General features: G+C 39.8%; 1 protein-coding gene across 2 annotated transcripts in view; it reads left to right on the top strand.

Moving 5' to 3' along the window:
- Positions 1-24,894, top strand: part of NTRK2 (neurotrophic tyrosine kinase, receptor, type 2) — a 406,992-nt gene that overhangs the window by 221,817 nt on the left and 160,281 nt on the right. The window contains exons 12-13 of one of the 2 annotated variants that reach the window (XM_010840047.1): positions 6,431-6,619; positions 10,498-10,969. In XM_010840047.1, coding sequence (XP_010838349.1) covers positions 6,431-6,619; positions 10,498-10,526 — 218 coding nt within the window. In that variant the 3' untranslated portion in view covers positions 10,527-10,969. Of the gene's footprint in view, positions 1-6,430; positions 6,620-10,497; positions 10,970-24,894 lie in introns of those variants that run through there. The other variant, XM_010840046.1, reaches the window with a different exon arrangement.

The raw sequence follows: 24,894 nt of genomic DNA, 5'->3' as shown, positions 1-24,894 counted from the left end.
CCAGAAAAGATCTGTTTTTTTTTTTTTTTATTATTTCCCCCACATGTCCGTGGTTGAGAACCAGGGTGCATTTGTCAAATGCACTGTGTTGCATTCACCCTGCAGTTCCCTGTTTGATGATTTGATACTTAGGGGAAAGAGAGACAGTGAGGAGGAAAATCTGCTCAGTGCCTTGAACCCTGGGTTTTGGCCATTTTTCTCGAAGACAGTCTCTTGCCGCCTCTTTTCTGATCCCAACCTCCCTGTTCTCAGGACGAGAAATAAATCTTTACACAAAAACCCAAGGGTTTGTTTCCAGGTGTTTGAAGGGAAGTTTTGGTCCCCAGTGGAGCTTTTTGGGGGAGTTTGTTATTTCACTAGGGATAGGGCTGAATGCCTCTGGTTTACGCTTCTCTTTCGAAGTTTATTTTATGTTTTGTTGTGGTTTTCAGATTTCTCATGGTTTGGATTTGGGAAAGTAAAATCAAGACAAGGTGTTGGTAAGTAGTTCCTACTTCTTTGGCTAAGCAATGAGTTTGTGTTGTTTAATTAGGATGAAACTGCTTTGACCCTCTTTATTATTACTTCTTGGCCCTTGATTCTTTTTCTGTGATCCCAATTTTTATTTTGCTGAAGCAAGAGGTCTAGAATTTTCCAGAAAAGGAAAATTGACTTCAGTAGATGGTTTTGTATTTTTGACCTCAACTTGTTTTGTCCTATGAGGAAGTGTGAATTGTGATCCAGATCTAGCTTGTGGCTGCATTTTAAAGGTTAAGGGAATAAAATGCGACTGTACTCCAACTCCACGTATAGCAAACAGTTAGCTGAATATTCAAGTCTGGGCAAGCTTGGATCTAAACTTTCTTCCATTGGCCAACATGTAATAAATTTCTGAATTGGGAAATCAGCTGTTCACTTATGACCACTTCTCTTTCAATGCAGGACTCTAACGTCCAGACGCTATGATTTGTGCTTGATTGCATTCTGCTCCTTGCATTCAGACTGTGTGCCGGCAATTGAAAAGCAGAGTTTGTAGCTACCAAATGAGTGCAGATAATGTATCTCATCACTAGGATTGGAATCAGGTGTGATCTCCTAGGGCCTCTAATTTGTTCAGTATTTTCTATGGGTACAGAGACAATGAACAGGAATTGCTTAGAAGGCATGAAAAAACACTGTCTTTACATCTTGCCTGTGCATTTCCAAGATCTGGCCTCATCTTGACTATCTGTTGGTTAGCATTTATTTTGGTAGCAAAGTTGGTTATAGGGAAAATTGTAAAATAGGAGAAGCATACCAGGGTCAGTCTTCTAGTTCTAAACCATCCACCTATTGTGTGTTCATCCCATCCATACAAAGAAGCCTGTTTCCTTTCCCTTGTCGAGCCTGATAGCAGATCTTTCCTAAAGGATAGTCTTTCTCAGTGTCTGTCCAGTGATCCAAAATATCGCACTGGCTGGGCCCAGAGGTGGCAGACACTGAGCCAGAGGGCCCTGATGGGGGAAGTCATCCTGACCCTTATCTTGCCCCAGGAATTCCAAGACTAAAGCTCTTAACTAGCAAAGAGAAGTGGAATGTGTCAAAGTTGGAACATTAAGTGCAACCAGCTCAGGACTTGTCTGCAATGACCTGGGGCAAATTTCAGATCCAGCTGATCATAGGCGATTTGCCAAGATATTGCCAAGATAGCAGAGAGGAGATTGTTTGCCTGTGCAATCTTGAAGGCCTTTCCAGGGCTTTGTGCTCACTCTGTGTGTGGTTGTGGTGAAGAGGGGAATTGGATGATTAACTCTCCCACAACAGTGCTGTGAGATGAGTTCTTCCCTCTACTAAAGAGCAAATCACTGCAACTATGTGAGTGTTTTCCAGGCCAGTTTGCTCTGTAGAGAGGCGCTTATTCCCTGTAAGCTTCAAAAACCGGGCTCCATCCTTTTAGGCCACAGCTGAGGGAATTCTTCAGAATTGTTCTTTCAGCTACAGTTCATCAGAGGTGCTGCTGCTTTGTAGGTTTTATTATTATTCAAGTGTGTTGAGGCCACAGTCAGGAGATGACTGCCACTGAAAATGTAGTTTGTTACTCACAGATCCCAAGAGAAGAGGGCAGATCATGCCATGGTGGGGACCATGATGCTGAAGGGGACACGGGGTCCATCAGGAAGCAGAGGGAGTGAGGGTAAAACATAGACAAGAGCCTCTACTGTGGTTTCTGCAGAAAGGAATGGGCGAGGCAGGGTAAGCAGGTAGAATTGGCTGGGTTGAATAAGGGACCATCCCTATTTGTCTGATATGTGGCTCTGGGGTGATGGGGCAGGTGGATAGTGGCCTGGAGTTTGATAGCCTGATAAGGAAGGTGGTTTGGGGGCACAGATTGTGGATAGGTCGGCTTGTATATGAAACATACTTTTGTAGGCAAGCACTTTATTATTTCTAGGAACTGGCAGTCCCTCCTCTTTCACCAAGGCCCCAGATGTTGAAGCAGCAGAATACAGAAAACAAAAGACATGTTTGATATGGCTATCTGATTAACAATAATCTGTCTCTCTCCTCGAAAGCATGTTGGCCTTGAGAAAAGGAAACTCCTTCTCCAGATGACCTACATCGATTCTTACCAGGGCAAAAAGGTCTCAGCCAGGCTTAAAAATGTCTGTAAAGTCATAAATGCCAGATACATTACTGAGCAGCTCTGGTAAAAGAAAAATGCCTCCTTGTACGTGAGACACAGTAAAATCAAAATGGGCTAAAAATGTTTCCAGGCATAGCTCCTATTTGTCAGCTCAGTAATTAGAATTATCTACCCCAAACTCAGCAAGCTGCACATACCCAGCAATTTAAAACTTCTTATTAATATTATAAGACATCTTTTCAAGTCCTCCTGTGAATTTCTCACATGCTGTGATGTGCCCCCGATTCTTCTTCTGTCTGTCTTTTCGCAGTGTTTCTTCCACGTGCACAGACACACAACGAGACATCCATGATTTGCACAGACAGGCTGCTGTCAAATTATATAGACATTCATCGTCTCCCCCGAGAGCTTTCCCCTTCCCGACTTTGCTGTGCTCCATTAGATCAAAATGTTCGTAGAAAAATGGCTGAAACTCTGCAACCTTGCCAGCTGTATCAATCTTCCAGGATTTGGAACATCAATAATGAAACAAACAGCACTTGAATTAACATGCCACTTGATAAATTGTTGAGGTTTATATGTTGCTCAGATTTGTCAACAGTGACCTTCTGGCAAAGTGAAAAGGCTTTTGAAAAATTACCTCTGGTGCTTTATACCATTTCTGTGCTCAAAAAATTTCCCTCCAAACAGAGAGCCCATTCCCTTGGGATCTGTTACCTCGGAGTTGGGGGTTTTACTTAGCAAGGCGGGGGAAGGAAAGAGTGTTCTTCGGTGCTAGGCAAGAAGCAGAGAGCAAGTCCCTTGGTTGAACTCTTTAACTAAGGCTCTGCTGTGTACATGGCAGATGCTTCAGAGCCTGAATTCCTGGAGGAATTTCAACATTGTCTTCTAAGTATCAACCTCCTCCAAAATGATTGAATGCTATGGGAATGTGGACAGCCTGCCCTGGGCCAAAAGAGAATCAGAGACAAAGCAACTGGGATCAGTGCATTTCTAATTGTTGCAGGGAATTCAGAAGCAAATATTGTTGGCCTTCTGACAGCATGTGGAGTAACATGACAACTCTTGCATTCTGGGGGTAAATGTGCAGCCTGGAATCTGCTGAGAAATGCCTTCACTGCACTCTTCCCGGGGAGCTCGGGTAGTAGCATGCTTTGCTAACCTTGAAGGAGGGGACAGCTGAGCCAGGACTGGAGCAAGGAAGCCCATGGGGGGAAGGTCTTATTGACAAGAAGAAACCTTAGCATAGCACATTTCCATTTTCCACCTCTGGGTTTAAGCTCTAGGTGATAGGGGCCTGTCAAAAAGCAAATCATAAAACAGGGATGGTTAAGAATATTAGAAAGAACTTGTCTGTATAACTATTCTTGGCAGAATTTCCACTGTTTACAAACACCAGTGAGCTAGGCTCAAGATGAGCACAACCAGTGAGCTTCCCTTGGCTTTGAGTGTTTGGTGGCTTCTAAATTGGCTGTTTGAGAACTTGCTTGCAGAAGTAAGCCAGAGTGTATCATTAAAGGCAACTTAAATACACATCCCCTTAAGAGAATGCTTTTTAAAATTACCTATAATAGCAGTTGGCTGCCTCTTACATAGTTTAAGACAGCTAGCTGGGGAATGTCCAGTTGTTATCCCTCCAAACAGTGATAATCCCCATATAAGACAGAAAATGGATTTTGGGGGTTGGGGATGGATTACTGTGATATTTCAGAGGGTGTTCAAAAATGTATGATATAACAGCTTTTGTTTCTAGAATTTCTGTGCTTCTTACATAAAAAGTTAAATGTGAAGGAGAAGGTAGAGATTGGATGGAGGTGCTGAGACATCCTGGAGAAGGCAATGACCACCCACTCCAGTACTCTTGCCTAGAAAATCCAAAGAGTCGGACACGACTGAGCGACTTCACTTTCACTTTTCACTTTCATGCATTGGAGAAGGAAATGGCAACCCACTCCAGTGTTCTTGCCTGGAGAATCCCAGGGATGGCAGAGCCTGGTGGGCTGCCATCTATGCAGTCGCACAGAGTCGGACATGACTAAAGTGACTTAGTAGCAGCAGCAGCAGCAGCTGAAACATCCTGGTGGTTGGATGGACACACATGGCCTTGCTCAGGAAATAGGCATTCAGGCTTTCATTTCCCTACCACACATTTGTCTTGGCTGCACATTGGATTTTGTCTTCTCTTTGTCTTTCCTCCATATCCTTTTCTTCCTGTATTCTTCTTAGCTTATTATAGTAGCCCTGGCCACTGGGAGCCTTCTTTGGGACCTTGTATCTATTCAACATACTACAGAAACACATGTACTATATGTCTAGGGGACTTTGTCTACTTTTCTTGTAGGGTATGTCTATCAAGAGCCCCTGAGATCTTAATTGTTATGAAGTTTTTAATGAATGTAGACCTTTATCTTTGGAAATGTGTTTTGGTTACAAACATTATGGGTTTAGTGGTCAATGGATGAATTGTTTACATAAGACACAGTAGACTGTATTTATAGGCATATACATTCTGAGATTTTGGACTGTAAAGTTCAAATCTGGTGTGAAAAAATGTTATGGTTATTGCTTTAATATAAAGATATCCATGTAATTGCTTTACAAATAATATTATAGCTAAAGGCAAAGCACAGAACTTTGCTATTGGATTGATTCATAATTGCTATGAAAGTATCTTGTAGGCAAAAATGGTGTAGTCTCTGAGAAAGTGAACATAGTAACAGGACAATCCAATGCAATTTTAGTTGACCAGTTGTAAATTTTTTTAGTAATTCATACATATGAAGCAAATTTTCATCAGAAGTTTCATTCAAAGCCTAATAAAGTAACAAAAAGATATCATTTTGCACATTTTACACATGTAAGTGGATGTAGAGGTACAAAAAGGTAAGTGACTTGTCCAAAGAGTGGAGAAAGGATCAGGATCCGATCTTTGAACTCACAGGTCATCTTTCAGTACACTGTATAATAGGAATCCTAGATTCATGCTGGGAATTTCAATGAGTGTTCTAAAGATTTTCAGAGAACAGAGAGGAAAGCTGATATCAAATTACAGGAGAAGGAAGTACAGAAATTGAAACCCTGATACATTGCTGGTGGAGATATTAAATATGGAAAATAGTTTGGCAGTTCCTCAAAAGGTTAACCATAAAGCTACTGTGCGTGCATGCTTAGTCTCTCAGTAATGTCCAACTCTTTGCAACCCCATGGACTGCAGCCTGCCAGGCTCCTCTGTCCATGGGGATTCTCTAGGCAAGAATACTGAAGTGGGTTGCCATGACCCAGCAATTCCACCCAAGAGAAATGAAAACATATGTCCACACAAAAACTTGTACATGAATGCTCATAGCCACATTATTCATAGTAGCCAAAATTTTAAATAACCCAAATATCAATCAATTGAATTGATCAACAAAAATGTGACATATCCATACAATAGAATTTTATTTGTCTATAAAAAGGGATAAAGTAATGATGCATGTTATAATGTGAATCAACTTTTAAAATGTTACACTAAATGAAAGAAGCTGGTCCCCAAACATCACATATTATATGATCTCATTTATATGAAGTATCCACAATAGGTAAATCTGTATAGATACAAAGTAAATTCATTATTGCCTAGGGCTGGAAGTGGGGAGAGTGGGGAGTGACTGCTAACTGAAATGATAAAAATGTCCTAAAATTAGATTGTTCTGATGGTTTTACAACTCTCTGAATATGTTAAAGCCTATTGGATTGTATATTTTAAATGTGTGAATTTTATATATATCAATTATAGCTCAACAAAACCATGAAGAATTATAGGAGAATATGTTTTTCCACCTTCAGGCCCAGCCTCAGTTATCAGCAATGATGATGACTCTGCCAGCCCACTCCATCACATCTCCAATGGGAGTAACACCCCGTCGTCTTCAGAGGGTGGCCCTGATGCTGTCATTATTGGAATGACCAAGATTCCTGTCATTGAAAATCCCCAGTACTTTGGCATTACCAACAGTCAGCTCAAGCCAGACACATGTAAGTACAGCTGTTTATACTTACTGGGCCATTTGCTTCATAGCTGTATCTAGCAGCATGTTTATCAGAGTCCCTGACAAGGATGATTGAGGGGAGGGTGAAGTGAAATGTCTTATGGATTCTTGAGGCTTTGAGCCCAGGGAATAGATCATTTAGTTTGTTGATTATGGCATTCTTAGGGTGTGTCTCCTGCTGGGATTGGAACTGTGGGCAGAACTGACTTCTCTTGGGATCAATTTTCCAAAACCATTTGTCAACATGAACTTGGAATCAAGGCATGCTTATCTTGAGAAAGATAGAGACAGAAACCAGAAGTGTCATTAGAATGCACATACATCAGTTACAGAAGATAAGCAATTGGTGGGATTCAAATTTGGTTTATTGAAAGTCTTTAAAATAATACACCAATGGTTGTCAGGAATGTTCTATGTTGCACACAGGTGGTATCAATTTAAGTAGTTCTGGGTTTTTTATTCAGTCTTAGTTCTTATCATGAGACTTGCTGTGATATCACAATAACAAAGGGACTTCGCAACAGGTGTGCCTACACTGAATTATGTTTCTCAGAACCAGATGAACCCATTAGCCTCTACTGGGGAACTTAAATCTTTCTTGGAGACTCTTATACTATTTTCTGAGCCACTGCTCAAATATAAAGAATGAAGGACAAAGCCTGAAGGACAACAAGAAATAAAACCGCAGTGAACAAGCAGGCTTATGTCATTGGAACTCTAGGCCTTCCCTTAACATGAATAAGGGACTCTGAGGGTCAGACTGTCAGTGGCTAAGGTCCCCTGGGTTCCCTGGCACTGACAAGTAGGTATCTTTTTTTCTGTTTGCATGTTCTTACCCCATCTTACTCTTCTCCTGCTCTTACCTGTCTCAGGTAAGGTAGGACTATTTCAAGGTTAGATTTTGGGGACTGACTTTCCACTGAGAACTCTCATGGATAAGGGGATTTAGCAGTGAGTATTTTTAAAATATCAACAAACATCTGTAATTTCCTCCTATTCATTCAAATTTATCCTGAGGTATGTTTAACAATGGATTTGATTTTGAATTTAATCACTAGGAAGAACAGTATTACAATCTTGTAATATGTGAGACCCCACCACAGATTTCAGTTGAATTTGTAATATGACAAGATAAATAGAATAGCATATATGAAAAATACTGAGCTCCTTGGAATCAAAAGTATTATTTGAAATCAAGATATTATTAATTCTAATATTATAATTATGGTATAAACAAGATGTGTGGAGGCCTTGCCCAGAATGTGTATTCTTTGTTGAGATAAGCATCCCCCAACAGTTCTTGAAATGCCCTGCATGCATAACAGTGAAATAATAAAGCAATGCAAGACACTGTAATGAGAGAATCTGTCATCATTTTGATTGTCATCACTAGGAACAGAGTGACCCCCTTTTGACCCCCCACCCCACCCCCCCATCACCACTACCAGTACCAGGCTGTATAATATACTTCAGTTAACCAGAGGCTACATTATAATTGAGGTTGACTAAAATTAAACTGTGCTAAAAAATTTGCTTTTGTCAATGGAGAAAAGTTAAAGCTGAAAAATCAAGTGGGTAGCATTAGTCCAACAAGTCCAATAAGAGAAAATGAACCAATGATCAAGGAAACAAACAAACGTGCTATAGAATCAAATAGGCTGGGCTTCTGAGTCTGTGGTTCTTACTACATGTGCTTTCTTTCCTTCCAAATCCCACAGGAAAATTTCTAAAGGTTATTTCCTTAGTCTAGCATCCATGAAGGCTTTTACAAAGGTTTTTGATTAGACATTTTGGTAATTTTAAAGGAGTTTCGGTTTTACAGCTCAACCACTCTATGCCACTCCCATTTGGAAGGAATTGGAAGAGAGTTGAGGAGACTGGCAGCTTCCCTTCAGCTTCTGTCCTCTACCAGAGGGCTCCAGACCATTGGTTTTTCATTATAAACTCTAGTCCTTCAGTCAGCCATCCTGACTGGTTCCGTGTTCTCAATCACTTAGCATCTTATACTAGCAGAAATTTTCTTTCTTTCAAGCATCAAGCCATATGCTCTTTCATGATTTTAAGAACACTTAAAATAACACATCTTCCATAAATTGTTTTTCAAAGAAATGGGAATGAAGAAGCAATTTACTTCTCTTCTCTCTTTACTTTTTCTTAAATGTCATTCTTTACCCCATATTTTTTTCCTTTATCTTCAACGTGTCTGATGCCTTTTGTGAAGCCCTGGGTGTTACCACTCTGGTATATGTTTCTGTAGTCTTGATATATGGCAAAACCAATACAATATTGTAAAGTTAAATAAAATTAAATTAAAAAAAAATCAGGTTAGATTGTAAGCTCCTAGAGAGCAGAAACTATACCCATTGAACTACTTTATGATAGTATGGGACACTATTTGCCTCTGATGTGGGCCAGATGTTGACCAGATATGGCTATATATTAATGAAACATTAATTACTAACAGACTTGTAACAAGTGTAAATGACATTTTACACTGAACCTTTTTCATTGGGTCTATTCTTATTAAACTTACCTACATCGATTTTTAAATGTTGGATGAATTTTTTACATATTAACCAGTTTAAGTAGATTTAGATAGAATTTTAGAAGAAATAAGCCTTTAACAAAGAATCTTTTCTTTGAAGATCCTAATTGTAGTCATTCAGAAATTAAAATATTCAAAATGCATAGATCTGACATACAGAAGGCGAGGGATTTGTTGCTGTAGGCCCATGAAATTTTGGTAGCTTAGCTTTCAGTTAACTTATTCCCTTCAAATATTTTCACAGCTAACCTTTAAAGAAGGGCTCTTCCAAGAAGTTGGATAGGTTACATCTGAAAAACAAATTTAAGAAGCTCTCAGAAAAAGTGTGGAACTTTCTTCATGTGCTTAAAGCAAAATATCACATGAAACATGCAGTCTCTGATGGACCCATCAGAGGCTTGGGTCACAAACCAGCACATTTACTTCTCTTTCCTAAAGCTGCCTGCTATTCAAAGATGTTGGCTTTAGAATACACATGTGATCTTACAAACAGTGATCCCATCATGTTTCACTGAATTGTAAGAATCTAATGTGGAAAGTGAAGTTCAATTCACCACATATTTATTGACTACCCACAATATTCCTACAATATTAAGAATTGGAAATTGAGTGATAATGATGGCTTGTTCCTTGCCCTCAGCGAGTCTCCTTGGGGAGGCCAGTGTTGAAAGACATTGTGTAATTACAAAGCACAAGGTTAGGATAGCTTAGAGCAAGCATCCTAAGCAAGCATCCTAAACCCCAGTGACTTATAGGGTCAATATGAGAAACAGGCTGGATCAGAAAGATGACATGGTATGGTGAAGATCATGATGGAATATGGGCCTGGTATTACCAGATATTCCAAATTTTCCAGAGAGAGCAGGCTTTTTTTTTTTTTTTAATGTGAGTTCTCCAAGATTTAAAATAATGAGTGGAACCAACAAAATATATCAGCACAAATCATATTTGGTCCACAATACACCAACTGCTTATGACTTTAAAGATCAATGAATACAAACAGTTGATTGTACAGACAGTGCTCAGAAGTAGTTTGTCCAAAGTGACACAGCCTCCCTGCTCGTGTAACTTTGTTCTAAAAACAAAACAAATGAACCAAAAATCATGATTTAGCCATATTTCTTTAAATGTTGTGTAGTGTAAGATTATTTGAGTGAAGGATGATGCTAAATTATATCCCCCAAAGTACTTTTTCGCTCTCAGGAGCTATGAGAGGTTTTCAAAGTCTAGAGGTGGTTTGCAGGATTTTAGAACAATCTGAACAAGGCTGAATTGCTCCCGAGCACTTTCCAATAGCAAGTCTGTCTACTTTATTGCAGGGCCCAGAGGTTCCCCCAAGACCGCCTGATAATAATTTGGTATTTGGAGGCTCCTGTGTCACTGCAGGAACTAAAGGAGGCTAAATCCATGCCTGATGGAGGAGAAGAGTTCTATGGTTATCTGCAAATTCTGGCCAGACAACATCTTGACGTCACTCCTTAGCTTCCAAAACCTAGCCAAGCAAGAAGTTGCCTTCCCAAGAGAAAGCAGTGTGCTCTAATGACTAAGCCCTCAGAGTGCTATGCCACTTTAACTATAGACCCATCTCCTCGATCAATCAGGATGGCAAGATGGAGCTGAGGAGCTCAGCGACATCAAGGCTGCAGTTGGTCTTTAATTCAACTAGTCTGTGTAGACGTGTCTGAAAACCATGTCATCTGACCACACGGGGTTGTTTCCTAGTAGGACTGACCAACTTGGCTCAAGGGCAGCTCTGCTACTGTCCTCTCCTTGTCTTCTAAGAACATTTTTGACAGGGTACAATGGAAACACAACTTCTGAACTGGAAAAAAAAAGAAAGAAAACCCACTCTAACCAACAATACCCCTGAATCATCAATCTTGGGTTCTTTTGAAGGGTGGGAATGTGTTATAGCTTCCCCTTCAGGAAAAGCAAATGCCATAGACTTGTTGTCATCTCTGGAATTGTGTCTTTCCTAGAGCAGCCTTATAAATTAGCTAGAATCCTAGGAGGAGGGTCTACATTAAATGAGAATTGTCTCTAAATATGTACTGTATGTGTTCGTTCTTACAGCGCATGCCCTCTATGTGTATCTAGGGCTAATAACTAACTCTCTGTGGAAGATGCAGATAAGGAATTCTGACTTTCCCCATTTTGATTTCATTGGAAATGAAATGGACATTGATTGATTTCCTGCAGAGTGCACCATGCTCCTCTAACTATTATAGTTTGTGTGTGTGTATATGTTTGTGTGTGTGTGTGTGTTTTCCCATTGGTTACATGCTTATTAGGTAACTATGTAGATAAGCACAGATTCATAGACCAGCAGAGACTAAGGAAATAAAACATAATAAAGGGAGGGAGTGTTTTAACAGTAGTTGAAAAGATCATGCAGGGCACCCCTCTTGATCCTCTTAGCTGCCATACCTACACTGTCATTGTGTTACCAGCCAGGGGAGGTAATGGAAGTGGTATTTTTCACAGAACTGCAGAGGTTTTGAACGTATTTGTAACATTACTTTGAGTACACCTGAGCAAAAGTTCTGAAGTATATCCAAGACCCCAGGAGCTCGTCACATCAAGGGTTGAGAGTTATTGGAGGTTATCTTCAAACTTCAGTGCAATCTGTTCCCATGGTCCATTTTGATGGTCCATTTGATAGGGTTTAAAAACAGGCAGAAACAATTGCTTTAGCACTTTCTTATGTCCTTTGCCTGCTAATTTTGTCTTTCAAAAGTACGTTTGCTTCTGAGTATTTAATTGGCCAAAAGATAGCTGCTTTGGGAACTGTTTATATCCCTTTGAAGGCTATGGCCTGCACTTTAAAAATAACCTAGGTCCATTTTGCCCAGCATGAGTGTTAGGGATGAGAGAATGCAGTTATTTTAGGATCCTTAGAAATTGCTTCATTTATGGCACAGTGGGCTGACAACCCATCTCATGGGAGTCTTCATGGCACACTGCTCGTAGACTCTGTAAAGTCCCAATCCAATTTTGTCTCTTGGTGCCATAGGTTCCCATAGCTATCACAGCTTGATACTACATTCTCCTTTCAACTCCAGAGGAGATGGTAAGAAGCTATCAAATAATGTTTTAAGAAAGCAACTTGAATTCCCTTGTAGAAAGGAAATAAATATATGCTGCATAATTATATGTACAATGTAAGACATGTTAAAAACTCCTCTGAGAAGAAAATTCAAGCACATTTATGACTATGTAAATTAAGAGACTTCATTCTATTAGCGTTTGACCCCTGGGTGATATGACTTGTTATCAAAAAAGAAAAATCACCCAATTATAGGATACCTAGACCTCTCAGAGAAAACACTCCATCTTACATTTAATGGCTAAAAAAGGAAAAAAAAAACTATTATGGATTTAGGTCACAGAGGCACTCATAGTGATATTCTGATTTTACTTCCACATCATTGACCAATCAAGAGGAAATTATGTACCCTCTCACACACCAGACAGTTCAGTTCAATTTCACCAAATCATCACTGATGTGCTAGAAGCATCCCAGCAGATGCAGGATTCTAGTGTTTATTCTGGATATTTTCCAAAGCCCAGCCCAACTGGAGAGAGGTACCAGCAGGATGAATCTAATCAAATGCACCACCATTTTGGTTTCCGGTTGGTCACTCTCACATGTGCCAGCAGATTGGGGACTACAACCAGCTCAGCAAACATATGCAGAGGAGCCTCTTATGTTGCTAGGAAGCTCCCGTTACCCAGATGCTTTGAACACTGAGTGCTCCCTGTGGTTAAGCAGAGATGACAGAAGGGGAGTTTTTCTTGGATGTGATGCTCACTCATAGCTCAAAATCCTTCATGGCAGCTAATGTAACGGAGTGCAGGCTTTCTCTTTGTGAAGTGCAGATTTTCTCTGTCTTAACTAATTCTGCCAGCTAGAGAGGGTAAGCCACCATGGTTGGGCTTCTTCTCAGATTTGTCATCATGCCAGCTCTTCTGATGGGGTACAGCCATACTGCCCTTCCATCACTGTGTTGTAGTTTCTTTGTCTGCTCTTTATCATGGTAATTGGTCAATGTGTGCATGCTAAGTCACTTCAGTCACGTTAGACTTTTTGAGACCCTATGGACTGTAGCCCCCCAGGCTCCTCTCTCCATGAGATTCTCCAGGCAAGAATACTGCAGTGGGTTACCATGCCCTCTTCCAGGGGATCTTCCCAACCCAGGGGTGGAACCCGTGTCTCTTACGTCTCCTGTGTTGGCAGGCGGATTTTTTACCATTAGCGCCACCTGGGAAGCCCCTTGATAGTGGATATTTCTCTTGAAGTATGTAAGATGAATTTGCTCCACACCATGGACAGGAAAGAACTGGAGAGAGATCTACTTCTCATTTCAACCTGATAGCCAACCACAAAAGGCAATCTCCCTCTTCGGGCTTAGCCTCTAGGAGTAAAGCAGCCTCCTGAAATGGAGACAGCAGCCCAAAGTGTTCACAGTGCTTGCTGTCTGAGCCCTCTTCCTTTGGCTGAGAGGATGCGGTCTATTTCTGAATGCCTGAGCTCCCTCAGGGAGGTAAAAGTTAGAAGGTAGTATTTGTGGTCCAAAGGAGAAGGACATGTCAGTATTACAGTAACTGTACTCTGCCCCCCAACCAGGGTTGTGGAGGTTCTTTTAAAACAAGACAGTCTTGGGCAAATCATAATGGATTGATCTCCCTAGTTGGCATAGCTCTGATGATTGATTTCTGCTAGTAAGACAATTAAGTCTTCATTCACCAAAATGCCTTCAGAGTCCCTAAAATGCAATTCTTTAAAAATAAATACTATAGGTTATAGAGGGAAATTTGGAAAACATAAGAAATAAAGATGGAATAAAAACTTACTTATAATTCTAACACAGATATCTACTGATAATATCATTTGGATATCAAACTTTGTCATCTTGTGACTGTCCTTTTAACCTCCTATGATATAAAGTCTAATCACTTGAATCCTGGCCTTTATTTGTACTGGGCTTTGTTCATATCTCTGTAGTAATGGGTTGTCTTGGGTGAATTGTGTTGGAAAGTCTGTAGGAAGCTCGATGGGTGTATTATTGTTGGTGTCAGATCTTATATTTGCTTGGTTATTCGTAGGAGTATCACCTGATATGAAGAGCTCACTCACTGGAAAAGACCCTGATGCTGGGAAAGACTGAGGGCAGGAGGTGAAGAGGACAGCAGAGGATGAGATGGTTAGATAGTATCACTGACTCAGTAGACATGGATTTGAGCAAAATCCAGGAGGTAGTGGAGGAGAGAGGAGCCTGGCATGCTGCAGTCCACAGGGTCACAAAGAGCTGGGCATGATTTAGTGACTGAACAGCAACAACATAGGAGTTAAGACAGAGGTGGGCTGCGCTGACCTTAGCAGGTCAGGTTTCAAGTGACCCTTAATCCAGAGAAGCTCCGCTTTTACAGGGTGAAGGTCACAGAGGAGACAAACCTTGTGTTGTAGGCTGAGAGGACTTGAGGAGCAAAAGGCTCCCTCATTTGCCAAGGAAGCTTGAGTGCCTCAGTTTAGGATCAGCTCTCTGCATGACTCCAGATGTAGCTGACTGCTCAGTTGGAGCAGATGATCACTTTCTGCCTCTTAGTTCTTCACCCTGGCAGGCTAGCTCCTTTCAGAGAGCCAGGAGTCCTGGATCTGAAAGGGTTAGGCTGGTTACATCTGATTTGCTTTCCACTATGTAGAGATGCCTTTTCTTCTGCCCAGGATTCTTGGGCTGTGCAAGGACCTCTGATAAATTGGAGTCTCAGGCTGGAGTCTCCCTTTAGATATCCTGCCTTACCTAAACTTAATGCAGTCAGTGGGCCAGTAATCTCTTTATGAGATTTCCTCATGAGTCTTCTCATGAAAGGCTTCCTCTTCTAATGTCTTAAGCATCAAGGCCTAAGCTGGAGTTCTGGACAGAGGACCTCTATCATCAGTATGACATACTGGAGTATTTCAGAGTTGGTATTTTGCAGAGTCCTATTAAAGTAGATAGGTTCTAAAAGTAATTCCAGAATACACAGATTCCTATGATATGTAAGAAGTTAGATTTGTTCAGTGTTGAACCAAAGTGGGTGGGGAGCCAAAGGGGAATTCTAGAAAGAAAACAATAATCTAATGTCTAGTTTCTCTATTATTTTCACCAGTTCCTGTACGTGCTATGAATATGGGTAGACATCAACATTCTTTTTACCCTGTTGCTATTATTTAGCACATTTATTTAACCATGCCATTGACCTTCTGGGTGCATTAAAGTAGAACCCAAGTGATTATTAGATAATGATGGCATTTAGACTAAGTGCCATATTCCTAATGTTCCAATAAGTGGTTGATATAGGGGGGACAGGATACAATGCCACACTATCTAATTATATTAAAAGAGCTGGTCTCCATGTTATGGAATGCCTTCATTACAGGAGATTACATGATATCTCTGCACCACTGAGTGGCCACCCAACATGTTTTCCTGAAAGAAGGATGGATTTTCAGATTCATTTATGCTCTCATGCCTAATACTCATCTCCACCCTTGTTCCTGAAAAGAGTTTGCTTTTACAAGTGGGTTGGCCTTTAGTTTGTTGCTAATGAACAGAGAGAAACTGTTACCCAGGGACAAATTCCTACTTTCTATTAATAGAGTACCCAGCCAGCTGGACGAACTGGCCTCACATTGTCTCTATCCTGGCTTTACTTCCTCTGGCCCATGAATATAAATTCCTTTGTTCATATTGTTCTATCACGCTCCCTCCTTTTCTCTATTTATGAAGGTTCAGGAACCATGATGCTAATGATGACATTTCATCCTTATTCCTAGTTCAACTAATGCCAGTACCTGATATCCAGAGAAGTAGTTGTGCTTCTGTATCGGTTCTTAGCCTTTATTTAGAGAGGGCCATTTTCTTCTTCCCCAAGTGTTGTCATTTTTAGGATATTTTTATCTCTCTTAAGAACCTTTATTTTGACTAAAATTTCCTTGTGTACATATAAGATTTTAGTTTGCCTTGAGCCCTACCTAGACCTTTATTAGCATTGGCCTCTGAAGAGGAAAACTAGGAAGATTTTGATGACCAGGAGCTCTGCCTTAGATTCCTGAACTCCTGGACTTTGAGGAAGTTGATGGCCAAGTAGCAGAGGGAATAACCATATCACTCACTTCCTGAACCATGTGTCTTCTCTGAGTTTGTATATACTCTCTGCTGTTTCCTGCACATTGAATCCCAAGTTTTAAATTAAAGCAAATCTTAGCCAGATCGGGGTCTGATCACTGATATGTGAGTATGGTCCTTGGTGTTGACATCCCAGGGGGCCCTCTTTTGTTCTCTTAGCAGAGCTCTGTGTTATCAAGGGCCAAGCTTCTGTGTGTGGGCCAAGCTAGGGAGGGGTTGTAGGATTGGGGATGAATCCACGTGGTCCTCATACCTTATGCCCACTTTTGGAAAGAGGGGGCTTGTATGAATTCACATTGATGACGTTCCCCAAGGAGACACTTCAGCTAAGGGGCACCCAGTCTGAGTGTTAGTGTGGTCCTGTCTCGAAGGTCTTCCTGCTTCCCCACAACAAGCAATGAGCCTCTTACTGCTTGCTGGGCTCCTGCCTGCTGCCTTTCAGTGCTGATCTCAACAGCTCTGCCCTCTGATGCTGCACCAGGATCTGCGGAGGTGGGATAGGGAGGGGACTCTACTGATTGCTATGTGTTGCTTAACTTTATTTCCCTTTCTTATGTTTGAAGAGAGTAGGCCTGAAACATGATCTGCATTCTTTTACTATGTTCAGAATCTCCAGGGCTTGTCCCGCATATGTATGAATGATAATGGAGCTTGGAAATCTTTACTATAGAGGCTCATTGATGGAAATGAAATCTGTTGTATTGGAATTTGTGATGTAGTTAATCATTCAGAGCCAAACTCTTATGCCAATAAAGACAAGAGTGTCAGATTTGTGGTGTCCGTTGCCTACTTTTTATCACCAACTAATAATTATTCTTACATAAACTTGAGAATTTAGTTCAGTGCTGGGATTCCTAAAAGCACTACCAACAGCATCCTAGAAGTTGTCTTCATTGACTCCCATTTAGCTCCCAAGCAGCTCCTCTGGGCTTTCCAACAGCCCCCACTGCACCTGGCAGAGCCAGCATTAGGGTAATATGGGTGAGGCCCTCAATTAAAGTGCAGAATTTAAAGGAGCACCAAAGAATATCAGCCATCAAGATAAATCACATTTGAATGCAATATTTTAAAAGACAAAAATTAGTGAAAAACCTATGAAGAAAATTTCCAAATTTTAAATAGACAGACTTGAGAAAGCAGGGACTACGGTGAGTGCTACAAATCCAAGGTCAAATCTTGGCTTTAAAATTTTCATATTTTTTCCTTCACTGTTTTTTTAACGTTTAGTTTTTAAAAACATGGCATTAGGACATTAATTGTAATGCTTTAATATTTCAGTATATTTTATACTAACTATGAATGGAATATAATCTTGAAAAATTGTGAATCACTATTGTACACCTAAACTTATATGATACTGTACATCAACTCAATGAAAAAGTGATAATAAATAATGGAGAATAAAAAACATTATCATGTTAATGACTGAATTGGGGTGTTCCCTTAAATTTTTTGCACAGGGCAAGAATCTCACTCTGCTCACTTTAACTCAGCCCTAGACTCAGATTCCTTCTGGCCAGGATCTTGTATAAACCTCTGGTCTTTGCAAAATGCCATTTTGTGTACATTAGCTGCTGGGCTGATTAGCTTTCAGGCTTCTCTTCTTTCCTGCATTCCTGACCTAATTGTTCTCCCTCCCCACATCTCATCTGCCCCTGGAGATGCATTCCTCAGAATCAGCCAGCTTCAGCATCCCCAGCACTAACCATCCAGTGCTGTCTGCAGAAATATCTGTACAGACAGGCACTCTTATCTTCTGATGGACTTTTTTTCATATGTGACTCAGAGTGAGGAAATGAACAAGACTGCCAAAGAGAGAGAAAGAGAAAAGAAACAAAGAAAGGGAAGGAGAAAGAAAGAAAAGACAGAATGAGAAAGATTCTTTTAAAAAGGCAGAAAGGAGAGGAGGGTCAGGAGATCTTAGCAAAATTGAGAATTAATCTAGAAAAAAATTGGATAAAATTTTAAAATAAAAGTGAAATTTAGATAATAGATATTGCTTCATTTCCCCACATTTGGAATTTTAGTATGAGATTTGATAAATTTGAGATATACCTTTTGAGATTTTAAATACTCTGTTTTCACTCAGCCTTTTCCTTAATGCCATGAGCCCCCTTTGTAATGTGTGCATTTTTGATTATCTAAAACAACCAATATCGAATGCCTTTTATGTGCCAGGCCTTACGAGTTGCATTTTCACATAAAAAACAAATGAATCCCTGTCAGCGCCACAGGATAGATATTATTACTCTGTTTAATAGATGAGAAAACTGAGGCTCAGAGAGGCTAGGAGGGGAAATAATGAACCCCCATTATAGTCCTAATGTGGGAGAGTTTCTGTTCAGTCCCCAGTTGGCCTCCTTTAAGTCTGGGGCTCTTTCCAGCTGAGGGTTCCTGCTGATCTTTTCCAAAAATAATGGAGAGCAGTTTTCAAACTCTGCAAGAAGAATTGTACTGTTGGTGTTGTCCCTTTCATGTGAGCTGATCAAGGTAAGCTGAGTGTATTAACCTTCAAACACACAGGCAGGGAAGTGCCAGATGGCAGGTAGTGAGCTTATTGTTAGAGGAGAAAGGAGCCAGTGGTAGACTGACCCCAGGCCTGGTCTCTAATGTAAGGTTAGCAGAGCCCACTGGGCAGCAGGTAGGTCTTCTTGATGGAGTCATTACCAGAAATACTAAATACTCATGAATAATAAATAAATAAATAATAATAAACCCTTACTTTTATTTTTTGCTAGTTAAAATCATGTCAAATCCTACTTCCCCAACCCTGTCTATGCATGCATGCATGCTAAGTTGCTTCAGTCATGTCCAACTCTGCAACCCCATGGACTGTAGCCCACCAGGCTCCTCTGTCCACAGGATTTTCCAGGCAAGAATACTGGAGTGGGTTGCCATGTCCTTCTCCAGGGAATCTTCCTGACCCAGGGATTGAACCCGCATCTTTTACATCTCCTGCATTGGCAGAGGGTTCTTTACCACTAGCACCACCAGGGAAGCCTTCCCGTAGCCCAGCCCACTCTAAAAAGTTTGTCTTTTTTTTTGTCTTATTTCAGAAAATCCTAGGAAAAGAATCATATATCATAGATCTTTGATTCTTTCTTGAACACCTTCATTCCTCCAAGATAAGCACATCACTTTTCCTAGGTGAACTTGAGATCTGTTTCTCCAAAGACAGACTTCAGAGTGCCGAGAGTTCGAGGAGCCAGTTGAAGTGCACACATTTACTGAGCCTTATAAAGCAATGTTGCAAGTGCCAAAGCACCCACAACATCTTCCCAGGTTACCCTGCTCCAGGAAGACCAAGAGGACACAGGCGAATATTGCCTTCTCAATGACCATTCTACGGACAGCCAATTTTAGTGCCAGCCATGTGTGAACATTTTGTAGGGCAGATGAGTCACATTTCTGGTTCACCCTCTATGACTCTTTTTTTTTTTTTTTTCATTTTCCATGCGAAGATCCATGTTTCCAAATTGCCTGTTAGAAAGGGGTCAAGATTCTTGTAGATATTTAGCCTTTAAGGAGTCTTTTTAAAAACCATGAATCACTTTGATGAGTGGCATTTTTTTCCATGAGAAGAGCATTCATCAGGACATTCAATAAGGTCAGGGGACATCGAGGAGCTGTTATTTTATGGCATCTACTTTATCACGGGTGTATCTGCTCCCACAGACTTGTGTGTATTACCTCATATTTGTCTCCTATTAGGTAGAATAATACATGCTCCCCCAAAACATCACATAGCAACTCTTCTGTGCATGACAACTGCAGGTGAATGAGAATGGTGAGGTGAGCCAAAATGAATAAATTCATTCAGACCCACTGTTTACTTTCCTAATTATCTTAAAAAAAAACATAGAAGAAAATAACGTAGCATTGTAAAGCAATTATACTGCAATTAAAAATGAATAAATTAAAAAAAAACAACTTAGAAAAGACCAGAGTTTGGGGTATGAATTATTCAATTGCCATTCAGAGGCCATCATAACAAGTAATGATACAATCAAACTATTGTTTGTGGGAGATTTCTAGGCCCCCTGAACCTCCATGTGTATGTCAGCACAAACCTTCAAAACTTGGGCAGCCCTTTAGCATTTATGGAAGTGCAGCCCAAGAGCGGCTTGGAGAGACTAAAGAGCATGAGACTTCAGAGAAGCAGAGTTGAAATATTTCCAAAGATAATTTGATGTGTCTTTTGCTTACCCTGGAATAAGCATTGTGTGTATTTTATGTGTCTCTCCCATTTGCCAATATGGAAAAGTTTCCTAATGAAATGAAACAAATCTCTGACTAATAATACTATCTGGAATATTTAACAAAGAAAACTCTAGGATAGGGTGGTATAGGGAGGTGCTGAGGTTGCAAATTCAGATTAGGCTCAGCATGTATAATCATATATTGGATGATTAATGTGTATACTCAGGAAGTCATGTCTCACCCAGGAATTGAGTGGCAGTAGTCACTGGGTGATATTGCAAATTGCAGATGGAAAGACTTAATGACAATTTTGTAAGTTTTCAACCACAGGCTATTCAGTGGATATACAAGTGCTTTGGCATCTCCAGCTCCTAAAACAGTGTTTAGGACTTTGCATAATGAACATGTGGTGAATAACTGAAGGAACACATGAATGCATATGTATAATTGTTGTACTTGTAATCCGACTGTAGTTTTGGGGGGGAAAATACATCTGTACTTCACCAGGCATCTGACATGGCTAACAAGTTAAGTTCCCCTCTGATTCTGTTAGGAGTAGAAGTTAAGCAACATTTTCATTTGCATTGCTGGATTTGGCTACCCTCTCTGGTCTGCACAGAGCTTTTACAGATCTCTAAAAATGGAAATAATTTTACCCATGATTGGTTAAAGCAAAGGAACTGTGATTTGGAAGGTATGGTATGGTGGCACAGGTGTTTAAAAGGCATTTAGGGGACAGTCTTGTCCTTCTATGTATAACTTCAGTGTTTCCATGAGAAAATGACTCTAAATAATTAACAAGGAAATGGACTTTGGTAACTAGATTCATTTATGACTTGAGGAGTCCCTACATACTAACAATATACCTGACACAATGACACAGGTAAATAAATAGTTTTTCACAAACATTTTATAAAATTACCAAAATTTGAGAATTCCTAAACTCTGCTCTTTGAAGAGGAAAAGATTTGGTAGTAATTTGGCAAATTTTTTACTACACATAATAAACCAAATGTCAAAGTGCCCAAACAGGGTCAGATTAGATTCAGCACTTCTATTAATCCTATATCAAAACAATTAGAAACTAACATTGCTTCAAAAGTTTACTTAAGAAAGTTTGCTAACTCAGTTAATTTTCTTCAGTGAAAATATGCTACTAGAATGAAAAGTGATAAGAATGTTAACTGTGGTGTAATAGTATTCATAGTATAAGGAATTATTCAGATATTATTTCATTCCTGTCCACAACTTCTTAAGTTTCTTTTGGAATTTCATCTTATGTGATTTGATCTGTACAAAATAATGTGAGAAGAGATAATGGGATTTAAGGAGAGAAATGATTGAATCACCATGTCCCAATAAAAAGTGTTCAAATTGGATTTCACTACATAATGAATTCTGCTTCAACTTACTTTGACATAAATAAGATTGGGTAAGGGAAACCAGAAGTAAATCAAATGAATTAATAAAACTATCAGAGCTGCTTCAATTTTGTCCCCCCAGACAGTGTCTGCTTATTTGTGTAATAAAGCCTGCTCTTATAAATTAAAACCCAGGCATGCCACTTGGTTGAAAGAAAAATTTAAGGAAAAGTTAGTACATTTTTGGGGCCTGATTAGGGTGCCTTCTGGCTTAATCAATATCAATAGTCTCTTTGAAAAGTGAAATCTGAAACCCAGAAGAAGAGGTTCAACTTTCAACTAGAATTTAAAATTAAAAAACAAGATCGGAGATACAAACACGCATGCAATATTGATGATTAGCTGTTCATATTTTCTTAATTATACACATTTACTGAATCCGAGGCAATTTTTTCATTTCGTCTAGACAGAGACCGTGTCTCCATCAGCATAATATATCATGGTATTTGTGAGTCTTGTGCAAAATTGAATTTGCATCTCTGCCGCCACTCACAGGGAGTTCATTATCTTACAGTAAAACCACTGGGAAAAATATAATTTCCAGTGTTTAATAAAACTGTGGTCTTTTCATAATGTTTATGGTGCTTGAGCAATTTGTTAGGCACAATTGATCACAGACACTTAACACCGATTACATGGTGGATAGTGCCAGGAAGGGTGATTTTAAACATTTTCTTTATTTATTATATTTCAGTGCAAATAGGGTATTTTGCAACGACACTACTATTTGTATTTCTCAGAATCGAAGTGCCTTCTCAAAACATTAAATGGAAAAACTAATGCCACAAAGCTAAATATGCAGTGCATAAAATATATCCTGAATGTGGTTGAGAGGTAAGGAAACTAATGGGAAAAGCCTCTTGTCTTGCTTCCTAGTTTAGCCAAAGAGAGTGGAAAGAAATAGGTCATTGGCTAGCCTGAGATGTGCCCCTGGACTAACCAGTACTTTATAACTCTCTGAAGTAGAGATGATTATTGTCGCCTGTTCAAGCTACTCGATTCAGAAATCTGTGACTTGTTGATCAAAAATTACTAAACCTTTAAAATTTGCCTTCACTAATTGAAAACTGAAAGGCCAGACGCCTGTATTCTGATAATCCCTTAAAAATGAGATTCAAGTGACAAATCACTGAAAAGGAACCGAGTTCTAAATCGTGGGATTGGGCCCTCAAAATATGATCTCCAGCTATTACACAGCTTTGTGAAGTATGGCTATCACACATGCACAATTTTAGTACCCCTAGATATTTATTATTAAAGATGCAATATAAATGTGAACCACATCTGGTGTTCTTTGTGCTGTAATAAATTGAGTACGTGAAATGAACTTGTAGTAGAAGTTATTTATTTATTTGCTTTTAATAATCTAGAGAAGCACTGTCATGCACTTATGAAAGCCCTAAACTGAAAGCATAAACAAGAGTCAGCTTGGGCAGCTTTAGAAGAAAGAGGCGTCAGGAGGACCTGTTTCCTATCAGGTTTTGTAAACCCAGTGTTCAAAATAGTTTTCCAACAGCGATTCTGAAGATGCTCTGCTTCTTTACATTGTTTCTACCAATAGATTATTTAGCCAGAAAGATCACATCTTCAAAGAACTCAGAATACACTGCACATGGGAAATGGATTTTCATTCTTTAGCTCAACACTGTATGATTTTGTAGATCTTTGTGACTACTATGAAGAATTTGGTGTGGACTCATTTAACGCAGTTCCCAAACAAAGAACTTTACTTAGAGAGAAAGTTAAGGTTATACCTTATAAGGTTGAAGTTGTATCCTCATATTTTCTTGTTTTTAAGCTTTTCTATATTTTTTATTTTCTAAAAAAGTTTTATTGAAGTCTAGTTGATTTACAATGTTGTGTTAATTTCTTCTGTACAACAAAGTGACTCAGTTACATATGTGTGTGTGTGTATATATATATATTCTTTTTCATATTCTTTTCTATTATGGTTTGTCACAGGATACTGAATATAGCTCCCTGTGCTATACAGTAGGACCTTGTTGTTTATTCATCCTATATATAATAGTTTGCTTCTGCTAATCCCAAACTTCTATTCCTTCCCTCCGCTAGTTTGGACTTAGGGGATCCATGGGATCTTAGTTTGGACTGTGAATGGGAAGTTGCTTCCCAAGCTTGTGGAGCTGTTGGGCCCCTAATCTCCAAAATATCCCACGTTTAATGGTTTGGAGAAATGGAATTGGTACCTAAAAACTATCTAGGCTTGGCGTTCAAGTTCAGCCTTAGTTATTATCACTCAAACCTCATGCTTTTGTCATCCTTGAGCCTCAGAGTGTTTCAGGCCAACTTTGCCTCAGTAACATGTGCACATTACGGCCATTTCGTCACCATGCAGAAGTATCTGAGGCTGGTCACTGGAATCTGGAGGCCGATGCTTTTCCCTGAGTGTGTTGACTGAGAAGATTCCAATCTGTCTTTCATCTCACCATCTCCCATGACCTTTATCTCAACACCTTCTCCTTGACCTGACCCTTCACCAGCTTGAAACCTGGAAGTTCTCGCTTCCAGGTTTTGCTTAATTGGCACTTTCTGGGCCACTGAGTATTTTTCACTGCGTAATATAAAAAGGAGACAGAGTGAGCCAGGAAGCAGATGTCTCTTGGGTGGTGTGAGTCTTTGAGAGTTGGAATTTGAAATCTCTGTCTGAAAGGAACAGTGAATGGGTGTAATTAGTTAGGCTGATGAAGGAGTAAAACCTGGTAAGCAATTTTTCTTGACTGGCTTAATGAAAAGCATTAGCTATCAGTTTCTGCCTAAACTTACTGAGGGTAAAACGTATGTGGGGTTTGAACAAAAGATTAAGATTCTGCGTGGGTTTGGACGCTCTTCTTGAGAATAAATTTTGCTTGGGCGGAAGGTATGTGGTTCATTGAAGCGGGGGGGGGAGGGAATCAATGACTTATGT

This window comes from Bison bison, unplaced genomic scaffold, assembly GCF_000754665.1.
Source record: "Bison bison bison isolate TAMUID 2011002044 unplaced genomic scaffold, Bison_UMD1.0 scf7180017864141, whole genome shotgun sequence".
NCBI classification, from domain to species: Eukaryota; Metazoa; Chordata; class Mammalia; order Artiodactyla; family Bovidae; genus Bison; species Bison bison.
The sequence above is the reverse complement of the archived record's forward strand: the minus strand, read 5'-3'. Positions and strand labels throughout refer to the sequence as shown.